The sequence below is a fragment of the Daphnia pulex genome, chromosome 3, assembly GCF_021134715.1.
Source record: "Daphnia pulex isolate KAP4 chromosome 3, ASM2113471v1".
In the NCBI taxonomy this organism is placed as follows: Eukaryota; Metazoa; Arthropoda; class Branchiopoda; order Diplostraca; family Daphniidae; genus Daphnia; species Daphnia pulex.
In genome coordinates this window covers 7,806,719-7,828,274 of record NC_060019.1, presented here as the reverse complement: position 1 = coordinate 7,828,274, position 21,556 = coordinate 7,806,719, and the positions used below count along the sequence as shown (strand labels likewise).

The window sequence follows — 21,556 nt, the reverse complement described above, 5'->3', positions numbered from 1 at the left end:
ATTGACAGCAAATGTCGTCCAAAAATCGTAACGAAATTGTTTAATTCAATCAGAAAATTCTCAAAAAGAAAAAAAATCATCATCATCTAATAAGAAAAAGGCGTGTATTTATTTTTATTTTTGCGGTTATTGTTGCGTGCACGAACAAGTTGCTGGCTTGGCGCGAACGTCGGCGATCATTTCCGGCTGGCCGGTTGTGTGCGGATATTTTTATATTCCAACTGTATATATTACAAGGTATATTATGTCTATTTCAAATAGCGTGGGCGTGCGGTATGATAAGAGATGCGGAAGAAAAAAGGAATGGATTAAAACCATGATAGCTAAATATATAGTCTTTAATTCCGTGATAAACGCGTATAATTCGTGTCATGACTCGTGCGATGCAGCGAAAAAGGAGGGGTGGCACCCATGACCCACAGCAGTAGAGCCAGAAGGAGGGCGTGTGTTATTGCCGGCCGACTAACATCCGCAGATATTGTTTAAATATTGTTTAATAACTTATATATTTTGGTATATAGAGAGATATAGCTACCTAGATCCGCATTTATTTCTCTGTCAAGATTATTAGCCACAATATGTGGGTAATGTCTTTATGCGTGCTGTGTATATAGGTCCGAGCTGTAAACACATCGGGGTCTATATAGATTTTGATATACTATGGGCATTAGCACGAGCGCCATTGTCTATTTCCATGCAGCATATTTTTTTTTCTTCTCTTTGGCTGCTGATGGGGAACCGCTATGTATCAAATAAAAGCTTATAGCGCTAAATGGACACGTCAGGTGAAACCTCACACGCAAAAGTTTATCCACGGACACTCCCACAGCGGATTATAGGCCCATTAAATAGACGACAATTATATACAAACCGTTTTATTTTCTCCAAACGGAAAAAAAACAAAACAAATATTATTTTGTTTTCGCGAGTGTTTTCGTGTTACATCCAAAATCGTGTGAGAAAATAAACCGCTGCTGGATAAAACGGATCTTCATATTGCTAATTCATTAAAAAAAAACATGATTTTATTGATTCTATTATCAGACGGAATATCTCTAATTCACGACGTCATGAAGCTATGAAAAAAGAAAAACATCTGGTGAGTGATGATCAAAATGAAATTGCTGGCACTTTGTTTAGCCATGGGCCCATGGCCTACTTAACTGCTAGGCCGGCGTTCGAGCTATATCCCCTTAGTGTAACTTTCCCCCCCCCCCCATCCCCTTCTTTAAAACTGGACGGTACACAGCACCTCTAGCGGTCAGATTTCCAGCAAGGATAGTAAATATCCATTCAAGCATGATCTGACCGCTAGAGGTGCTGTGTACCGGCTGGGGGACGAACGAAGGGGGATGGGGTGTAAAAAGTTACACTAAGGGGATATAGCTCGAACGTCGGCCTAGCAGTTAAGTAGGCCATGGTTTAGGCGTTTAGCCCACACCACACACACAACTCAACCAACGTTTCAACTTTCAATTGCGTTTTTTATATTCATATTTTAACGTAGTTTCATGGTAGTTTGAACTTCAGAGGATTGTGTTGCATTCAGAGTTTGCCGGAATTTCATTTTCTATGATAAATTGGAGTTAGACATTGAGCATTCTTTCTGGTGTGTGAAGAATTTTTTGCGTGTCTTAAGTGCTAGCTGGTGCTAAATTTTAGCCAGCAAGTTTTGTAAGTAAAGATTTGTTGTTTTCCAGTGATTCAGGTCTTATTTTTTTTCCATTTCTGGGGTGTAAGTTTAAGAGGGAACACCCAGTTTCAGTTTCTTTCACACTTCTGGTCAATAAGGTTTGCCAACAATCTTGCCAGCTGAGCAATAAGTCTGTTGTGCTTTGTCCTTAGACTAAAGAGGATTCTTGTTATGTGGGGTTTGTGCTTATGATCATGCCTAGTAGTTTATTTTTTTCTACTTACTTTTGTCTCCTATGTTAAATTATTTATTCTGGTTTAGACTGAAGATGGAGGACGTCTGCGACTTACCCTTCAATCCAGATGAAATTTTCACAGTGGAAACCTTAGACGACACAGAAATACTTATAGACCGTACTCTGTGTTTGTTAATCCATGGACAGGAGAACCCAGATGAGGTAATTACAGTTGAGACAATCTTCTGATTGTAAGTATATTTAGACTGGTATTGCAGTACTGTGTGGATGCTCCTTTTGCAGCTGCCGAAGTTGTAACCTATAGTCAAACACTCCAAACAGGAATGTAGCATGTGTGTTTCAAAGTTGTTCTAGTAGATGCAAAAGTGTTCCAGAATGAGGTCTGCAGTAATGTATTGATAACAAATTGTTTTTATATTGAATATTTTTTAAGGTGTTGAATGGTGACGTGTTGTTGGAATTGGAGAGCTTCCTGTTTGATGGCAATTCAGCAGAGAGTACAAAAGGAGATTTGTATCAGGATCCCCCAATTGGGCAGACGGTCCCTGCAATTGGACTTGAAGAAGTAACTTTTAACTTGTGTATAATGTATTGTTCTAATTATGTTGAAAGCGTTTGAGAATAATTTGTGAAATGACTCTCTCATTTCTATACAATTTATGGATATTTTATTGAATATTTTCTTTAGATTGAATTTGAAGAATCGAATTTGGGTTTGAATCTCGATGTGGATCTCCAATATGTACCGACTTTCTCGGAAAGTGTTGACGGTGATGAGGTAAGAATACTCGAGTTACGGATTTTAAAAATGTATCGTATTTATATGCCTAAAAAAGTTTGAGAATCGTGTGCAAAATGTGTCCCACATCGATCGATATATTAATATTTTGTTGTATATTTCTCTAGGATGTGTTCTCCAAGTACGATTACCGTGACCTTGTCAACATTCAACAATTGGATTTTGAGCTCTTTGAAGCACAACGTCAGAAAGGTCCTACATTTGATGACGTTTTAGTCGAGGTAGAGAAACTTTTTCTCTTAAACTATATCAACATTTTAAATGGTGGTGTCAGCATGTTCAAAATGTGTACCTTTATTCTTTTTACTCTATCTAGGATGGCGTTGACCAAGAGTCGAACATGCAAACCAGTCATTTGCTTGAAGCGATAAAAGCCAATATCGAATATACGGATGCACTGAAAACCTATTTAGGAGAACTTTACGAGCGAAAATTTGAACTAGAAAAACGACAAAATGTTTTGAAAGAGGAGATTCTAAATCTCAAAGCAAGTCAAGATGAGCAAAGGAAGTCTGTCTCTGTCAAGCGGAAGGCCAAGGAAGAAGTGGTTGCAAATTCATCGCGAGGGAAAGAAATAGCACCGGAGTGGAAGGAAAGCAAGCCACGTGGACGTCGAATGAAGACAAAAACAGCTATTGATGATGTGGAAACCCTGGAGCGCTACGAGGATCGCGAGCGACGACGCGAGGAGTTGAAAGCCGAGAAACGGGAGATGAAGATGGAAGAACGTCGACGTGAGCTAGAATCGTGGGGCGACCAGTGTAGCCCCACTGAAGACCTTTCTTTCATGGATCACAAGCCTTTACCCGACATTCCGCGCATCACCAACCTCAAGCTGGCCGGACAGGTATATACCAACTTGATTCATCTTAATTTCCCAAATCTTCCCCTTCACCCCAAACTAATCCATCACGGTTGATGGTTCAGGCCCTGGCAGACATCCTGATGGTCTACGAGTTCCTTCACACGTTCGGCGAAACGCTGGGCTTTGACATGGAGAGTCTGCCGTCGCTGGACTGTCTCCAGAGAGCCCTGCTCTACGACAGCGAAGCCGAGGAGGAACTGCTTTTGGTCATGACACACTTGCTGGTTTATTGCGTTGAAGATCCGGGCATTCCGCATCCCAACATTTACACGACCCTTTTGGGACAGATGCTGAAGCAGACCGACATTACGACGACCAACGTTAGCGAGATATTGGGCATCTACTTGGAAGCCAACGGATTGGGCGACGTGAAAATGCCGGCCTCTGACAAGATCACGTCCAGCCCTCTGAAGCTGGCCGCCGGTGAATACCCCGACACGGAGGCCTTCCTCATGTCCGAGTGGCTTAAACGCAAGCCTTTCCTTTCACTCAATCCCACCCAAAAGGCGGCCATTTTGGGATTTATGGTCAACGAATTACTCCAGAACAAGGCCGTCATTGGTCAAATCGAAGGTGCCATCGAGGTTCAGAACACGGCCAATAGGTACGACATTTATTATTTACCAAAGTTAATTACTTTCAAGTTTGCAATTTCATTTTTTTTTTAATGTTTAACAGAGATCACTGGATCGTGGACATGAAAATCGAGAAGCTCAAAACGCTTCATTCTAAAAAGCATCGCATTCCGGAAGAGGCGGATGCAGACAGTGGGGGTGAAGCCGACGACAATGCAGATCAAGGCGATGAGGTAAAAAATATTTCACCGTTGAATAAATAATGGGCAACCAAAAACTTAAAAATCCTTCATTAATTAACAGGGTGAAGAGGAAAATCTTCCTGTGGAGGAGTTGAAACGGAAGATTGAACGTTTAGGCCGGCAAAGTGCCCAAATGTTGACTCAGTTAGCCTTGTCCGATTTGCAATTGCGAGCGCTCAATATGGGCCAGGATCGCTTCCGGCGACGTTTGTGGATCTTGCCGCACGCTGGCGGCGTCTACCTCGAAGCTCTAGAGTCCGGAGAAGCCAACGCCGGGCTACTGGGCACCTGGGACGGCAAACCCGCCCCTCCAATCGGCCCTCAGCGCAACGGCGACGAGCCCATGCCGGAATTCCCACCAGTCAAAAGCGAGCCGATCTCTGATGAGCCTAAACCGACTCTGCCTGTGCCAAAAATTGAACCAGAAGATAAAGAAACTCCTAGTCTTCAGGAACCAATGGAAGTGGACCAACCGGCCGTTAAAACGGAGTTGGTCGAAGAAGCAACGACGGCCACCGCTGTCAAGAGTGAAGAAAACAAGGGAATGATACCAGTCACAGCCGAGGTCGTTCTGAAAAAGGAAGAAGGGGCACAGGAAGCTCTTCCGGCTCTGTGGTTCAGCCTCTTCCCCCACAGTCCATGCGATGGCCATTCATCCGCCAACCAGGGCAAGGATCGTTTCGGCTCGGACGCCGAAGACGAAGGTGAAGGTCGTGTCTCAAAGAAAGAAGAAGCGGCCAAGGAAGAGGCTGAGGAAATTATAATGCAACCTATTCCGGAAGGTTAGTCACATCTATTTTGTTGTTTTACTTTTTATCATTATTAAACAAAGAACCCGTCACTAAAATGACGCCATAAATTTAACTTATTGCAGAAATGACCCGTGGCTGGTGGCGGATCGTCGATCCGGAACAAGTCAAAACTTACGTCGAATCGCTACATCCTCGAGGCGTTCGCGAGAAGGAGCTCAGCTGGATGTTGACACGATTTATGGACTTAGCTCGCGAATCGTGTTTGAAGGTAATCCATTTTAAATTTGAGTCCTCTTTCCTCACTGTTTCTTTTTTGATTGCTTCTTTCAACCCCCCGTCCCGTCTCGCCCCGTTTTTTAAGAGAAAATAAGTTGGTAAAGATGGCAGGCCACTTAGGTATAGCTTTGTTTTGTTTCTGTCATTCTGTTTCTCATTGTCTGTTCTTCGTCCGTCAGCATACGGAAAAGGACCATCACGGCCATGTAAGTTTTGGTTTTCATCTCCGCCGTTTTGCGTTTTTGCGTTTGCACGAGTGCACCTTGTGTTTAATGGCTGCGTCTTGTCCCTAATGGCTTCAACTTCTGCCACTAGAATCATTAAGAAGACAATTGAAAGTTGTCGGGTTTCGCATTTTCAACTTTTGAACGTTGTTTCGTCATCTAGGGCAATCCCGAACATTTGCTGCTGAAGGAACTGCGCAACGCCGACGAGGTCAAACTGGTGGGCGGAGCCGCTTTGCCGGATGCGGAAGGTTCGTGGTCGAGAGAGACGTCTCTGCGGGGTGACATTCTCCTGCTGGAACAGATCGAAGCCCTGGAAGATCGCGTGGCCTCTGCCAGCATGCAAGTCAAAGGGAAACGCTGGAAATTGCCCGCCCGGGCCACTTCTGAGATGAATTTGAAAATCCGCACGCCCGGAGACACGTCGTCTGATGATGACGATGACGAAGACGAAAGAGTTAACCCCATACAGCTGGCCAAAGAAAGGCTGTTGAGCGTCGAACTGGCCATCGAACGTCGTTACCTGAAAGCTCCTCTCGGTCAGAGCAAAAGCGATCTGGTTCAGAGCGTCCTGTCCGGCTCTTGCCCGTCCAGCGAGCCGCCCAAAGCCCTGCTGACATGGCGAGAGGCCGTCAAACGCTGCGAAACGGCCGCCCAGGTCTCCATGTGCTTTTACGTTCTGGAAACATCCGTGGCCTGGGACAAATCGATCGTGAAGGCCAGCTGCCAATTTTGCCACAGTGGCGATAAAGAGGACCAACTGTTGTTATGCGACGGATGTAACAAAGGTTACCATACCTACTGCTTCCGGCCACCCATGGATAACATCCCAGTTGGCGACTGGTTCTGTTACGAGTGCCGTAACAAAGCTACCATAAAGATGCTACCCTAAAAATGCCAAAGCCCACTATTGTCTCTCCGTCTTCCCTTTATACTTAAAAAAAGACACATGTAAAAGACACGTGACGTTTGTATTTAAAAAATTTGCCCACCAAGTGAGCATCACTTGCCATAATTTATTTGTCCCATGCATTTAAATTTTACATTCGCATCCTGACCAAACTCACACCCTTTCGGAAAATACGGTTATGCGTATCTATATACGCAATGCAAACACTATTCGTTCTTCTTTATTCGATTTGCTTGTATTTTTGTATGTATTTTCGTCTTGACATCTTTCATTCAAAAATTTCTTTAAAATGTTAACAGTTTTCGAAATGTTCTCTTGTCTGATAAATAATCAAAATATCTTTGTTTAACATATTTATATTTTTTAAAATTCCGTGGCAGAGTGATAGAGACTATGGTAAAGCGACCGGCGACCCTGTAGGAATTCTCCATAAGGTTTCACGCCTGCTCCTGACGGCGTAGAAATCGACAAAAAAATTGTTTTTGTTATAGTATTGTTATAGTCCCAATAATTAATAATATAAAATTAATTAAAAGTTGAAAAAAAAGTTTTGCGTTTGCATGGTTTTGAACACTGACATGGATAAACATCTCAGATCCGTCCCCGTTATTTTCTAATAGGCTTATTATATAAAACGGATATAATTTGGAAAATATGTATTTGAAAAATATTTATCTTGTAATGTTTTTTTTTAATCTGAAATCTGAATCTGAAATAATAAATAAAAACCGAACGTTTTTTCCTGTGGTAAATTTTTAGTATGCCCACACTCTGTATTTCGATCAAATTCAATTCGATAGCAAGTACAGGCATGACCCACATTCAGTGCTGCCCGCCACGTCCAAACACACGTAATCCTGACTCGCATGTACCCCTCACCGCCTTTCCTCCTCGATTCTCTCATAAATTAGAGTGCGTACATTTGAGACTCGTACGTGCCGGTCACACCATACTGACAGTTGAACACATGGGAAAGCATACTAAGTCTACATCATTCTTTCTTTTTCCAGACGCTCTAACCACTAGGCTATTCACGTTCACTATGATATGTCATTCTTAAGTCATCAGTATATAGGTAACGTAGCCTAGTAACGTTAGCCCGTCCAATGAGTGAACCTAGTGTTAAGTTGGACTTTAGGCTTATATTTATTTTATTTTTTTTATATTTTAAATAAAATAAAAAAAGTGTTTTCACCACCGTCACTTTCTGTGTGTCGTCCCGACGGCGCCGACCTCGGCGTGTCGACGAGATTCCAACACACACACACAAAACCCCCCAAAAATTCTTTAAAAAAAAAATTTGAATATGGGAGGGAAAAGAAGAAACAAAAAATTGCAGTCGATCACGGCGATCAAGAGGAAAAAAAACCGCTCGCGAAGTTCCAGGCGATTTAAGAAAAGAAAAAAAAAAAAAAACGAAAGTGAAAATCACGAAATTTTCCGACAGTAACCAAACGAAAAAATAAAATAAAATAAAGCTTCGAACGTAAAATCGATCGGCAACCGGATTGGATAAGCTTGACGCCTAACTTTTGCACGAAGAAGAATGAAGAGTTGAAAGGTGTGAGTGAATGACCAAAAATTTTTTGGGCTGGTGGGGGTTGAAAAAGACGAATGATTTTCGCGTGGAAACACGACGAAACAAACGCGAAGCAGACCAATTTCTTTTTTCTTTCTTGCACCCAATCAGAACACGCCGGGATGTAAACATCAGATTTATTAAAATGGGGGCGCCGAAATCGAGCGATCGACGACAAATTTCCTGCTACCCTAATGAAACCGTTCCATTACTATGGTCAGGGGAGGATTGATGGTCAACAAGTGTTGCCAACGATGACTAGTTGCATACGTCTAGATAAAATAAACGAAAATAGATGTGAAATTAATAAAGGGGGAACCACCGAGACGAAGATTCAGTTAAATTTAAACATACATCTTTGTGAGACACCAGCTTAGATGCTTCCACTAGGCCATTAAGAGCAACCGCCGTGAACCATATCTCCAGTAAGCACCAAGCAGTAGCACCAGCAGTAAGCACCAAGCCTACCGGGCCAATAAGAACCAGCGTCAGAGGCACCAGCGCGAACGAACAATATACGCATGGAAATTCAAGATTTAATGTTTTAAACTAGCCTTATGTAATTTTTTCACGAGGAATATTTTTACGATAGTGGTGGGAGTGCGCTTGTTGAGTCAAGGTGGGCTTATTTAGCCTTTTGGTGTACAAGGTCCTCGGGTACAGCTTCGCTGTGAATGTGAAGTTAATACTTTTTTTTAATACATTTTTTTAAATACATATTTTTTTTCTATTCTACACACTAACTAACGACAACAATCCTAATGTAAAACTTCATAATAAAGATCACGGGGAAAAAAATACATTTTTAAAATTCGCGGGGGATTTTCTCAGTTGCCAGTTTCAGGAAATAAGCCATCATGTTAGAAACATTTAAATAAATTTGGATAAACAAAGTAGCATACCATTTTATTGAAATAAAATTTCTATTGCATTTATAGTTAATAGTTTTTATTCGGATATTTAATGACAAATTTTGAGGAAACATGTCAATCTCTGTGTTTCAACTCAGGGGCAAAACAGGATTCACAGCAGACGCTTGAAATCCAGAGGTTCTTTAGAGGAATGCACGGACTGTCTGAACGAATTATAACAATTGTGGGTTAATTTCTAAATTCGTGGGATATTATTGTTTTCTTTTAGTTTTGTTTTCTAAAAGTTCAAAAAGTTTTCTAGTTGTATGGTGAGTTCACTTTTGATGTATGAACTTCATTGTAGCAAATAAAATCCGCAGATATCAGGGTTGTCTGAGGTTTCAAGGTCTGATTCATACTTTACTGTTATTTTTATTACACTGCTTGGAGTAGAAAATCACAGATAAAGACCATGTGGTCAGAGCTGAGGAACATTCATGAAATATGTGCACGAATGTCTATATGTTGGAAGACAAAAACAGTTTATTTTCTTGAACAAATTAGTAGAATATATCATTTGTTGTCTGTATTAGGCAAAATTGTTTTAAATATTATTTATCATTAAGCTAAGTTTATCATCTGATTTTAGATCATTTTCCTTCATGATGTCGGGACTAATTCAACGTTCTTCTTCTGTTGTCATTGGAGTCAATGGATCTCCAGCTAACAATAGTTTATCCATATCACCCACAACAGCAATACAATCTCCTCTTCAAATATTTGTGCGTGCAAAGAAAAGAATTAATGACATTTATGGTGAAGTGGAACAATATGTCAATGATTCGTGCAAATTTCTTTTAGGTAATACTTGATATTTATTGAATTTTACTATTCAATGAGATTCTGTTTAACACATCCAATTTTACATTAATATGACATAGTTCTGCCTAACGACAGCGACTTAATCACCAAAGAAGAGTTATTGGTGGTTAACAGCCATGTAGAGAAGGTCAAGGGTATCCGAGAAGTACTTTCCCGCGACCACATGAAGGTGGCATTTTTTGGAAGGTAAAATTTATCCGTAGTAAATGAATTCGAATAACAAACTTTTAATTGTTTTGTTGTTATGTCTAATAGGACGAGCAATGGGAAAAGCACGGTCATTAATTCTATGTTAAGAGAACGGATACTTCCTTCTGGTATTGGACATACCACTAACTGTTTCATCCAAGTTGAAAAATCGGAAAATGACGAATCATACCTGATTTCAGAAGACTCCGCCGAAAGAAAAAATGTAAAATCTGGTAAGAGATTTAATCTATCCTTGCTAACTTTGACCATTTCACACAATTTAATATTATTGTCATTCTTTCTTATATAGTTTCCCAGTTGGCTCATTCATTGTGCACCGGTTCGCTTGGTGATTCGGCCTTAGTACGAGTCTATTGGCCGACTGATAAATGTCCTCTTCTGCGTGATGATGTTGTATTGGTCGATTCACCTGGCATAGATGTATCACCCAATTTGGACTCGTGGATTGACCGACATTGTCTAGACGCAGACGTATTCGTATTAGTTGCAAATTCAGAGTCTACACTGATGTTGACGGTTTGTTTTCCCATAGACGTGTACCATATTACAAAATATTTTACAAGCTTCGATATTTTTATTTTAGGAAAAGAATTTCTTTTTCAAAGTTTCCGCCCGGTTATCAAAACCCAACGTTTTCGTATTAAACAATCGCTGGGACGCTTCGGCGTCGGAGCCTGAATACCTCGAAGAGGTAAAACTATTTTCAGTTTCGTTTTATTGATGTGCATCTTAACGTTTGTTTATATGATTTAGGTAAGGAGGCAGCATTTGCTACGTACTGTAGATTTCCTAGTTGACGAGTTAAAGGTTTGCGGAACTCGAACGGAAGCAGAGCAGAGAGTGTTCTTTGTGTCGGCAAAAGAAGTTCTTCAAGCTAGAATTAACGAGTTTAAAGGGTTGCCCATGAACAGTAAGTTTAAATAAGACATTTATTTATTTATTTTTCTTTTTCTTCCATCATTTTATTTTATTTCAACTATTTTTCGTTGTTTTAGCCGGAATAGTTACTGATGGCTTTCATGGGCGTTATTTTGAGTTTCAAGATTTCGAAAGGAAATTTGAAGAGTGTATTTCGAAATCAGCGGTTCGAACCAAGTTCGATCAGCATACTAAACGTGGAAAAGCAATTGTTGGGTAAGAAATTAAAGAACTTTGATCAAATGATTTCAATTTTATGTTTCAAATTTCTTTTAATTTAATTTAAGTGATACACGAAACGTTATGGAAATACTTTTGGAACGAGCTAGTACCAAGAGAGCAGCTAAAAGCCAGAGTCGACGCGAAGTGTTAGATCATCTCGACTTTACTGAAAAGCAGCTTCAATTAGTGACTGTGGAGATGAAAGACAAAATTTGCAAAATGGTCGAAGAAGTGGAGCATAAAGTACGACGAACAAAAAAATGTTCCACATCCAGTATAGAAAGATTTATTTATTTGTATGGTTTCAATTGTTTGTAGGTATCCAAAGCTCTGAATGATGAAATTCGCCGTCTCTCCGTGTTGGTAGATGAATTTCACGCTCCCTTTCACTCAGAGTCCCTTGTATTACAAGTCTACAAAAAGGAGCTTCACAATCACGTGGAAGCTTGCCTCGGAAGTAATTTGCGTGCGAGACTCTCTACGGCACTAGCGCTCAACATGGACCAATCACAGAAAGAGATGATTGGTAACCAACTGCAGTATGTCTTCTTCATATTTTGATTAATTAACGCGAAATTTTTTTTCTAGAACGCGTTACGTCTATGCTGCCTTCTGAGAAAAAACAAGTTGGGCTAGGTATGATACCGCGCCGCGAGCCATTCGAAGTTCTATATCGGCTCAACTGCGATAATTTGTGCGCCGACTTCTCTGAAGACATTGAATTCCGTTTTTCGTATGGCATCACCTCTATGATCCAACGCTTTACGGGCAAGGGCAAAATTGCTCCATGGGTGATCAGCAACTACACAGAATCAGTAAACTTAGACAAATCTATCTTTCTTTTATTCAATTTTTTATTCGTATTTAAATATTTCAGATTCCACGTCCCATGGGGAGTCAACTTGGTCAATCCGGGCAGCTTATTCCACAAGCGAATGAAGATTGGTCTTTTCTTTCACGAATCGCCATAGCCTCCGTCACCTCTCAAGGAACAGTGGGAGGACTGTTAGCTGCAGGATTTGTAAGCGCATTTTTCTTGATTACTAGAAAAAGTTAAACTCCATTTTCTAAACTATTGTGTTGATATTCGACAGCTGATGAAAACTGTAGGCTGGCGATTGATCTTTGCATCGGGAGTTATTTATGGTGGCCTTTACCTTTACGAACGACTTACTTGGACAAACAAAGCCAAGGAGCGCACTTTCAAAAGACAGTACGTTGATCACGCCACCCGGAAACTGCGCCTCATAGTAGATTTAACATCAGCCAATTGCAGCCATCAAGTTCAACAGTAAGCATTTTTTTTTTATAGTAGTAGTTACAAGTGCAATCCTGTAATTCAAAATGTTTGTTTATTCCTTACTAGGGAACTATCCAGCACTTTTGCACGATTGTGTCACCTTGTTGACGGTACGATGAACGATATGCAAGGCGATATCAAACAACTCGAAACAGAGTTGCGCTCACTGGATGAAGTAGCTTCCTCCGCCAAAGTCTTGCGCAACAAAGCCAATTATTTGGTCGGGGAACTCGACCGTTTTGACAAATCTTTCTTGACCCCCGATAACTAGTACCTTATATAGTAATTGAGTCAAAAGGACACTTGATCTGCTCTGGATAATCTTGCATGGATTCCAGCAGCGTTTTAAGCGCGCTAGTTGATCAAGCAAGCTTAGAATTTTTTTTAGACGAATCCTAGTCGCCGATCATGTGACAGTCTATATTATTATTATATGTTCTTCGTTTACTCGTCGTCCATCTGACAACTATCCAAATGAATTCTCAGATGTGAACCGTCTTTCCCCTCTTCGATCAGGCTGTATTTCTCGTTCTGTCCATGGAGTTATATAGTTGCTTGTAATAAAACAAGGTAAAGCAACATAAGGAATGATTCTATTTACATTGTCTGTGTTTTGGTAAGTTGTTCATGTACAATTCTCGGTGTAGAATTCCTCAAATGGAATTTGTAAACATTGGTAAATAGTTGTTTAGAGTAATGTCGCTCCAAAGGTAAAGTTTATTTTTCCTTTTGTTTAAATTCTTTTATTTATGTCTTTTTATTATTATTTTTATTATTTCCTTTTTTTTTCTCATTTTAGAGTAGAGGGAGATGGTGACGGAAAATCCCAGCATCTATAACGAAATATTTTAATCATCTTCTGAATTTCTTTGAAAATAGCGATTACGGAGTAGAATTTTGAAATAGTTAGAATGAATCTTGTGTGAAAATCGAGTAATTTTCATTTCAAACGCCTGTTGTTTAACTTCCTGCAATGACGAATCTGATTTTCACACTCTTTTCTTCTTACCACACCAGTCTTTGCCGCCAACCACTTCCGATTTCCTGTTTCTATAATCACCATTTATTTTGAAAACTTGAATTTTCTGATTCATGATCGATATTTTTTTCCAACAATTTTCTTGAAACAATTTACATTCTTACAGGAATGGTAAAATGCAAAGATGCTCAAATTATATTCAAGATGTTTGACTGCTTTTCGAAGTAGTGAAATGGCTGGGTTCCAAGAAAAACGGAAGAAAAACTATAGTGCATTTACCAAGGGTAGGAAAAGATGTGTGAGTGGTGCAACACTAGGAGGTGTTTCCTAGAACAAACGGAAATCTCTGTCCAAGTTTCCTTTCGTCTTGAAATTTGACTGAGAAGGACCCAAGAAACTTGCGGGTCTACTTGTCTCCCAGCGCGTGCCTCCTTGAACTCGTCATGGGTCGTAAGTTTCCGTTAATTAGCCTATAGTTAAATCTTAACAAAATTACGTTTATTTGTATTGTGTTTTAGATTTCAATAGTGGAAGTTGTAAGTTCTCAGCACTTTTGTTTCTATGGGTGATGATGTGTTTCGTGGTGGGACTCGTCTCAAGTTTCAACATTGATACGGTCCATCCTCTCGTTTACGAAGATCCCACTGCTGGCCAGAATGCTAGAGAATCTTATTTTGGATATTCGTTGCAGTTCCTGTTCAATCAAAAAGATAACGCCCACAATTCGGCTAAATGGTGAAGCTCAGAGAAAGATTCACCATTCACGTTATTTAGAGAAATAATTGCCTATTGTCTCAGGTTGTTGGTGGGAGCACCTAGGGCCAATTCTACTTTTCCTAGTCATGCGAACTTAAAAGAACCAGGTCAAGTCTACCGATGTCTTCTGGGAAATCCGAATCGTGATCAGTGCCAACCCTTGATTGTCGAAAGTGAAGGTAATTTTTATGAAAATAGCGGTAAAACGGTATTGTGAATAAAACTCTTTTACATACTGAATTTAGCATCGCAATTCAATCGTGATAGATTGTATAAAGATCGCAAGGATTACGGATGGTTAGGCGGTGCCATGGCCGTCAACAATCCTTCAACTGGCCGCGTTGCAGTAAACATTTAAATTTTTAAAAATTCTTTTATTCTTGTCTCGTTTTATTCACCGATACGTGATCTTTTTCTCGATTCATTTTAAAAATTAAGGTTTGTGGTTACCGATGGTCGAACAGTCTATCGTCCACTGAGCATTACATGAATGGTGCCTGTTATTGGAATAACCATCAAGTTTCTGAGAACAAGGATTTCGTCAAGGTTCTGCCTATTGTTTCTAAAGGTAAAGATGGACACCGGTTTCAAAGTAGTAGTCTGTAATTTTAATTTTAATTTTAATTTATAGAGCAACAAGTAATTGGGAATGACCGAAACGGTACCTACAATTACGCGTACGGACAGTCCGGCTTTTCCGTTCACATGGCTCTTAAAAAAGATAAAATCGTAAGAAATGTTATAACTTTCATTCGATCAGATATCATGTCAACTGTTGGTTTGTTATTGTTATTTTGTTTTTGTTTTTTCTTGATTTTTTTTTAAATTAAATTGTTTAATAGGAGGAAATGATTATTGGGGCTCCTGGAGTTTTCAAGTGGACGGGTGCTGTAATTCGTGTTAGTGATTACTCTCCAGACAATCCTTCCGGTGTGCCTAGTAGAAGAAAGCGACAAGATACGCAGGATATCATCGAGTTTGGTGACACCTTGGTCTCGAACTCAGCCAAGATAAGCGTACTAGAACCCAACGATTATTTCGGTAATTAAAAAACACACATTTGTTCCAATAATTGTAAGGAATTAAAAATGATCAAAGGTATTCAACGCAGGATATTCGGTTCACTCTGGAATCTTTTTTAATGATGGCAAATTGCTCTACGTATCAGGAGCTCCACGGGCTGCTGGAATGAAAGGCAAAGTATGTAATTAACTAATTGCTGCGTGTATGCCTAATAAAGCCATTATTAATTGTTCTTCTTTGTTGCTAGGTTTTGTTATTTGATTTCTTTCCTGGTCAGGATTCCCAGCTTAACATCCGACTAGAACTAAATGGTACACAATTGGGCGAATATTTCGGTGCTTCGGTTTTGGCGGTTGATTTGACTGGTGATGGGAAAGCGGAATTATTGGTCGGTGCGCCACAGCATAGTCTTCAACCAGAATTAGGGGATCGAACCGGAGACGAAGGAAAAGTTTATTTCTACCTGAATCGAAATGACAATTTGGAGAGATCGCCAGCACTGTTTGGCAGTAAAGCTAAAGACGCCCGCTTCGGTACAACCATGGCTTCTGTGGGTGATATCAATCGCGATGGATTCAACGGTATGATCGATGATTTCAAATCGAACGAGTAGAAAAGTCATTTTACCATTTTCTAACAGATGTTGTTATTGGAGCACCTTACGAGAACGATAAAGGAGCTGTTTACATCTACCTTGGCGGTATGTACGATATTCACCGTCATCCGGAGACTGGATATTGGCAGCGAATCGCGGCTGCAGACTTTGTATTTCCATTGAACAACCTCAAAGGATTTGGTATTAGTCTCGTCGCTGCCGATATGGACGGAAATAGTTATCCAGGTATTTATTTTAAATTTTGTACAATAATTGCGAAATGACGATTCAATTTGATCCGTAAAGATCTTGCAGTGGGGAGTTTCATGTCCGGTCACGCTATTGTGTTCCGCTCCAGCCCTGTTATCCAATTAGCATTGACAATAAGAGCCGAAAACAGCTTGATTGATCCGGACGGAGGCTCGGTCTTTTTGAGAGTTTGTAGTTCCTTCGAATCAAAATTCACCATCCCACAGATTTGTATTACATAATATTATCAATAACGAATCAGAACGTTTGATTGATTCATTCTTTTTAGGTGTTGGTTATAATTTTCACTTTGATGCTGAATACGTCAACCAGCCTAGACTGATTTTAGATATAGACGGTACGACTGGTAGTCAACAGCAGCCATTCAATTATACTGGCATTCTTAAATCTGGATTTCCGTCGTGCCAACGTTTCAAACTCAACGTGGCGGTATTTTAAAATTACAGCATTCACAATTCAAGTTTCATTCGTTTTATTTTTCTGTATCAAAAGAAAACACCTTATTACAGCCAAGATTTTTCACGTCCGGCAATCTTCCGTTTGACGGGGAAATTACTGGGGGATGGCCGTCCGATAAATAACACGTGTATTCCCATGAAGGATGAACCTTTAAAAAAGGACCCAGTCGGATCTCAACATATCCTTATTACAGGCGGCACTGGCATACGGAAAACTGGTTTGGGCTCTCACCAAAATATTATTGAATAAATTACTTACAATTGATCGAATATGATTGTTTTTTTCCTGAACAGAAATGAAGGATACATTCTGCGCTACTTGCCCTGTGATAGATAAAACGGAAAAAAACTACATTGAAGAATCTGCCGCTTTCACTTCCGAATGCGGTGCCGACAACATCTGCAAAGAAGACTTGGAAGTAGAGGCGAATTTCATCTCCAATCTCAAGTCAGTACAATATTTCTATTTAGTGAAGCCCTTCAAGTCATTAAGCCTATTTCCTCCAGAGAGCTGGTCATTGGATCCAAAAGCACGATTTCATTTGAAGTGAGGTTGGTAAACCATGGCGAACCTTCCTATCTGACAACGTTAGACATTCAACTGCCGAGTTACACCAATCTGAAACGCACTCCAGCTGATTTGTGCCAAAAGCCTAGCTTTGCTTCTTCAGAAGAATTAATCTATTCGTGTCAACTGCGTGTCAATCCTCTTAAACGAGCTAAAACCGTACTATATCTCTAGTGTTTCCTTCACTCAAGTCTCAAGGAGTTGATTCTTACCTTTTTCCGTGATTGCAACAATACTAGGAAAGGATGGAGTTTGAACTGGATTTGATGTCCGTCCCGAGTGGTGGTAGCGATGTTCTGAACGTCGTCGTCGAGGCCAGGATGAATGGTGTTGCAGCCATGGGCAGGCAGCCGCTATTTAATCTGACCATACCTTTAAGAACCGCCATTGACGTGGAAATCTTAGGGTAGACGAATCAAATCAGTTTATTGAAAATGATATAACTTTATTAAATTTCGTCTTTTACAGAAATTCCGTGGAGGAACAGCAAACATATCAGCGGTCCAACGAAACGAAAGTTTCGGCTGGACTTAAAGATCGAATAATTTTTAAGCATCTTTATGAGGTACTTCTCCCCCCGTCCCCCTCATTAAATGTGATTTGAATAATAATTCGTTTACGCCTACCTCAAATATGAAACGTAGGTGCGGAACGTTCTACCCAGTGCTGCAGAAGTAGAAATCGAAATCTTAATCCCTAATAGCGTCTTTAGTACGCAAGGAGTGACGCTACCCGTCGTCGAGCTCCCAAGCATTTCCATTGATGTATGAAATCGATAACTCTCTTTCTTTGGCAAATCTGTTTTGACATTTTATTGAATGCAATGTTTCCAGGCAACGCAAAAGGGAGGGCTGCGCAATACTGTCTGCCGTTTAGATTATAATTCAGGTCAATCGATAGACGACATCCAGAGGTTCCGCGAATTTATTAATTCCAGTCCAACTGTTAAAAGTATTGTAGAAAAAGTGATTTTTAGTCTGAAGATGTTTTAAACATTTTTTTTTTCTGCTAGTCCAACCTCCGTTTAAATTCGGACTGGTAGCTAACCGAACCGCATTTATCGATTGTTTCAATACTCCAAACGCCAATTGCGTAAAGTATGTTTGCTCAGCATTCGGTCCGCTATCAACTGAGTCTCCCATCAGGATTTCTTTGACTGGAACTCTTCTTCTTCAGAATATTTGTATTGATGCCCGATTCTTAATTGTAATCATCCGATATTACTCGAATAATGTTTCTTTTCTTTTATTATTTCTTAGTTTCCTTCATGGTCAACGAGGATGTCTTCATTTTGTCTAGCGCAGCACGGGTTGTCATTCGACAACCGGCTAATGTTCCACAACCCTACGGTCACAAGTTAGTTTAAATTTTAAAAAAATGTTTAATTTCTTCTTCCTAAATTTTTGGCAAAATTTTCTAGACCCGACGTTGCAATTGCCACGACGTACTTCCTTCCACAAGGGCCACCAGGAACATTGGCTGTTGCCTCTTGGATTATTGTTCTAGCTGTCCTTGCCGGTATTATTCTTTTGAGTCTGATGGTCGTTGGACTGCACAAGGTATTTCTGGAATTTATGAGCTTCATCTTCTTATGCTTACATTCGTTATCAATATGAAATTGTTTCGCGCAGATGGGCTTTTTCAAGCGCCAACGCTATCCGCAAGACGGCGGCCTGATGGAGGAAACTACAACCCCAGGAGACGGGAACAGCGAGGGAACGGACACGGAGCCGCAACCGAATGCGTGAGGAACATAGTAATCCTATTAGTTTTGTAGAATTGGATGGACTTTTGGTCTTTCCTGGTGAAATTACCAGCATGATTCAGTGGTATTTATAAACAATCTCATTTTCTTGAACATTTCATCTCTTCATTTGCGTTGAATCGCTAAAACTCATAAAACTCTGTTCTTCGTAATAGAATTTTAAACTAACTTTAATATCTCAAACTGAGTCATTTTATAGACCTTTCTTGAAATTGCTAGTCATGTTGATTCTTGAATCTACCTTTACAATTTTCTCTTATACATCACTAGTAGTTTAGTAGCCTTTACAAAAGTTGAGTCTTAGAAGATGGGTTTCACTCATCCGTCTTCTTCGAACCGGTATATTTTTTGATAAAAAATGATGTGTTGATGAAATTAATTTTTAAGACTTGACAGCTGAGAAACAAGATTAATGCGTTTCGCGACGGGCAATGTCATCAGGTATGAAACATTTTGTGGCGCAGGGATTCGCGATTCTATTGGATCTGATCCTCTAACGACTTGGGCTCCATCAAAAGTATTTTGAAAGAGAAAAGAGGCTGCGAGTGTCAACAAGATGATCAACCACCCTCCCCTCTCACCCATGAGATTGATCTGCGTTTTCATCAGGTTTCAATAAACCCCCTATAGTGGAACCTGCCGCGAACGCAAGTTGTGTCAGGGGAATGGCTGCTGGGGGGTTCGAATTAAATTTTTAATTAAGAATAAGGACAGGAGATACTCGTGGTGATCGTTGGACAGGGGGATATAGAATCATAAAACTAATATGATTAAATTGCGGCAAGACTGATCAGAAGCAAAAAAGAAAGAAAAAGTTGTTTTTCTCGCAGTTCAGCGCATGTGCTGAAAGGCTTGGTAATCTAAACAACCCGTGACCTTAAGTTCTTGTTTTTCTGTGGCCAGCGTGGTCGGCGCTGGATCACCGAATCACCACTTTTTTCGCCTCAAAAGGGTACGGTTCGATGACGCGGCCCTAGTCGTCTACATTCCTTTAGTAGGAAATGAACAGCAGTAACTACAGCAGCGGGGAAGATTCGGACTGGGAGAACTCAAACAACAACGAAGATGAGTTCACCATTCCGCAACTACCCAGCCGCTTTCTCTTGATCGCCCGGATCGTCTGCGTCTGTTGCGGCTTGCCGTCGAATCTGATTGTTCTATTCGTTTTCGCTAAATGCCGACGGCTGCGACACCCCAGACACACCTGCTGGGTGGCTGTCACGGTGATGGCAATGTTTGTCAATCTCCTGGCAGCCATCGAAATGTTATCAGCGGCATACCCAACTCGACCAGCCTACACATTTCTCGTTTTCTTCAAAGGAACTCCTTTCGCCTTTTTCTCTCTTGGTTACACTATTATCGCCGTCGAGCGTTACCTGGCCGTGTCCTGTTACCTGTGGTAAAAAAAAAGTCATTTAAATTTGAAAATTGCATAACTAAACCTGTTGAAATAATTCGATATTTAATTATTTTTTATTTGATTTTTCACAGGCACAAGGATAACGTGACCAACCGAGTGGTTGTTCTAGCCTTCATACTGATTGGTTTTGTCGTCTTGGTCTGTTTAGTAGTGGCCAATTGTCTTGAGGAGAAATCTGCTTATTTTATGCCCGGAAATGGCTTGTCGTCCTGGAAATTATTTCTGTTGGGCATAACAGTGATGGCCTCGTCGCTGATAGGGATCGTTTTGCAAGTGCTGACGTACAGCCACGTGAAGCAGCTCTACCGTGCTCATCCCAATCTAAGACGGACAGATCGGCATCTGTTTCAAGTCAAATACCAGCACACTAATACAAGAACCCAGCAGCCGGAATTCAAGAAGGAATTGGCAGTCGATTCCAAGTGCATAGTTACGACGACCTCGCAGCAGTACAGCACATCAACGACGGAAAGGACCCGGGCCAGTCGGCTAGAATTGGAGGCCGGATTTTACTACTTCGTCATTTCTCTTCCGGTTCTGATCAGCAATGGAACGATAGGACTCTTCCTGACATTCAACTACATCTGCAGTCATACTGAGCTGGCCAACGTTTGTCACGGATGGATGACAATACTTCTTTACATCCGGACCATTCAACTGTTGATTACTGCCTGTAATCCGCTCATCTACTACGCGCTGAGTTCCGAATTCCGATCCGCTTGCCGCAGTCGATTTTGTATAACGGCCAGACAAAACAAAACATGAATCCAACGAATTCCTGTCTCGGTCGACTGGATAACACGAACTTTCCGCCGCGCACAGCAGTTGAAAGAAAGAAGAATACCAGACAAAACACAAGAAGAAGAAAAATCATTAATTAAAGAATATCTTAAATAGTGAGATTGCCCACGTATTCCGGCGTATCCAAGGTGATGTCAATCTGTTTTCTCGGGATTTCATCGGCGAGCGGGCGACAAGATGCGGAACGTGACGCATGTAAACGTGTTTCTCGGGGAAATTCAAAACTATTTATTTTGCTAACAAGTTTAGATAATGACGATAAAGAATTCTTGTTTTCCCCCCTTCATGAAATACAAAGTCTCGTTAAACGCTACACAAAACCCGAGTGGCAGAGTGTCATATCTTGCGCATAATACGACGCCTGATCAAACAGAAAGTGGCAGTTTTTCTTCTTTTTTTTTGTATCCCCCTTTCTTCTCGTGAATTG

At 40.6% G+C, this 21,556-nt stretch overlaps 2 protein-coding genes across 2 annotated transcripts; both read left to right on the top strand.

Moving 5' to 3' along the window:
• Window positions 1–1,387: 1,387 nt before the first annotated feature.
• Window positions 1,388–6,871, top strand: LOC124190495 (bromodomain adjacent to zinc finger domain protein 2B-like). Its single transcript, XM_046583174.1, has 11 exons — window positions 1,388–1,674; window positions 1,955–2,090; window positions 2,323–2,454; window positions 2,578–2,667; window positions 2,796–2,909; window positions 3,005–3,535; window positions 3,616–4,157; window positions 4,232–4,361; window positions 4,432–5,152; window positions 5,245–5,390; window positions 5,786–6,871. Exons 2-11 carry the CDS (start codon window positions 1,962–1,964, stop codon window positions 6,512–6,514), a joined length of 3,264 nt encoding a protein of 1,087 aa, XP_046439130.1. The 5' UTR covers window positions 1,388–1,674; window positions 1,955–1,961; the 3' UTR covers window positions 6,515–6,871.
• A 2,250-nt stretch (window positions 6,872–9,121) lies between these two features.
• On the top strand, window positions 9,122–21,442 carry LOC124190511 (integrin alpha-9-like). Its single transcript, XM_046583206.1, is given in 36 exon segments — window positions 9,122–9,291; window positions 9,612–9,823; window positions 9,904–10,030; window positions 10,100–10,266; window positions 10,344–10,570; window positions 10,638–10,745; window positions 10,808–10,964; window positions 11,050–11,188; window positions 11,260–11,437; window positions 11,513–11,720; window positions 11,783–12,009; window positions 12,072–12,215; window positions 12,289–12,485; window positions 14,272–14,408; window positions 14,475–14,575; window positions 14,668–14,797; window positions 14,861–14,958; window positions 15,072–15,270; window positions 15,341–15,429; window positions 15,500–15,833; window positions 15,893–16,093; window positions 16,154–16,364; window positions 16,366–16,546; window positions 16,610–16,793; window positions 16,870–17,023; window positions 17,083–17,302; window positions 17,383–17,549; window positions 17,612–17,708; window positions 17,788–17,907; window positions 17,977–18,094; window positions 18,156–18,326; window positions 18,403–18,499; window positions 18,564–18,702; window positions 18,775–18,887; window positions 19,812–20,307; window positions 20,400–21,442. Coding segments are annotated over 34 exon segments (5,451 nt in total). The 5' UTR covers window positions 9,122–9,291; window positions 9,612–9,624; the 3' UTR covers window positions 19,924–20,307; window positions 20,400–21,442.
• Window positions 21,443–21,556: the final 114 nt, after the last annotated feature.

Bases quoted from the DNA above. Each gene is read 5' to 3' on its own strand.
- LOC124190495 (XM_046583174.1), top strand. From the start codon at position 1,962: ATGGAGGACGTCTGCGACTTACCCTTCAATCCAGATGAAATTTTCACA. The intron at 4,362-4,431 runs GTAAAAAATATT...ATTAATTAACAG, and splicing joins ATGCAGATCAAGGCGATGAG to GGTGAAGAGGAAAATCTTCC. The intron at 5,391-5,785 runs GTAATCCATTTT...TTCGTCATCTAG, and splicing joins CTCGCGAATCGTGTTTGAAG to GGCAATCCCGAACATTTGCT.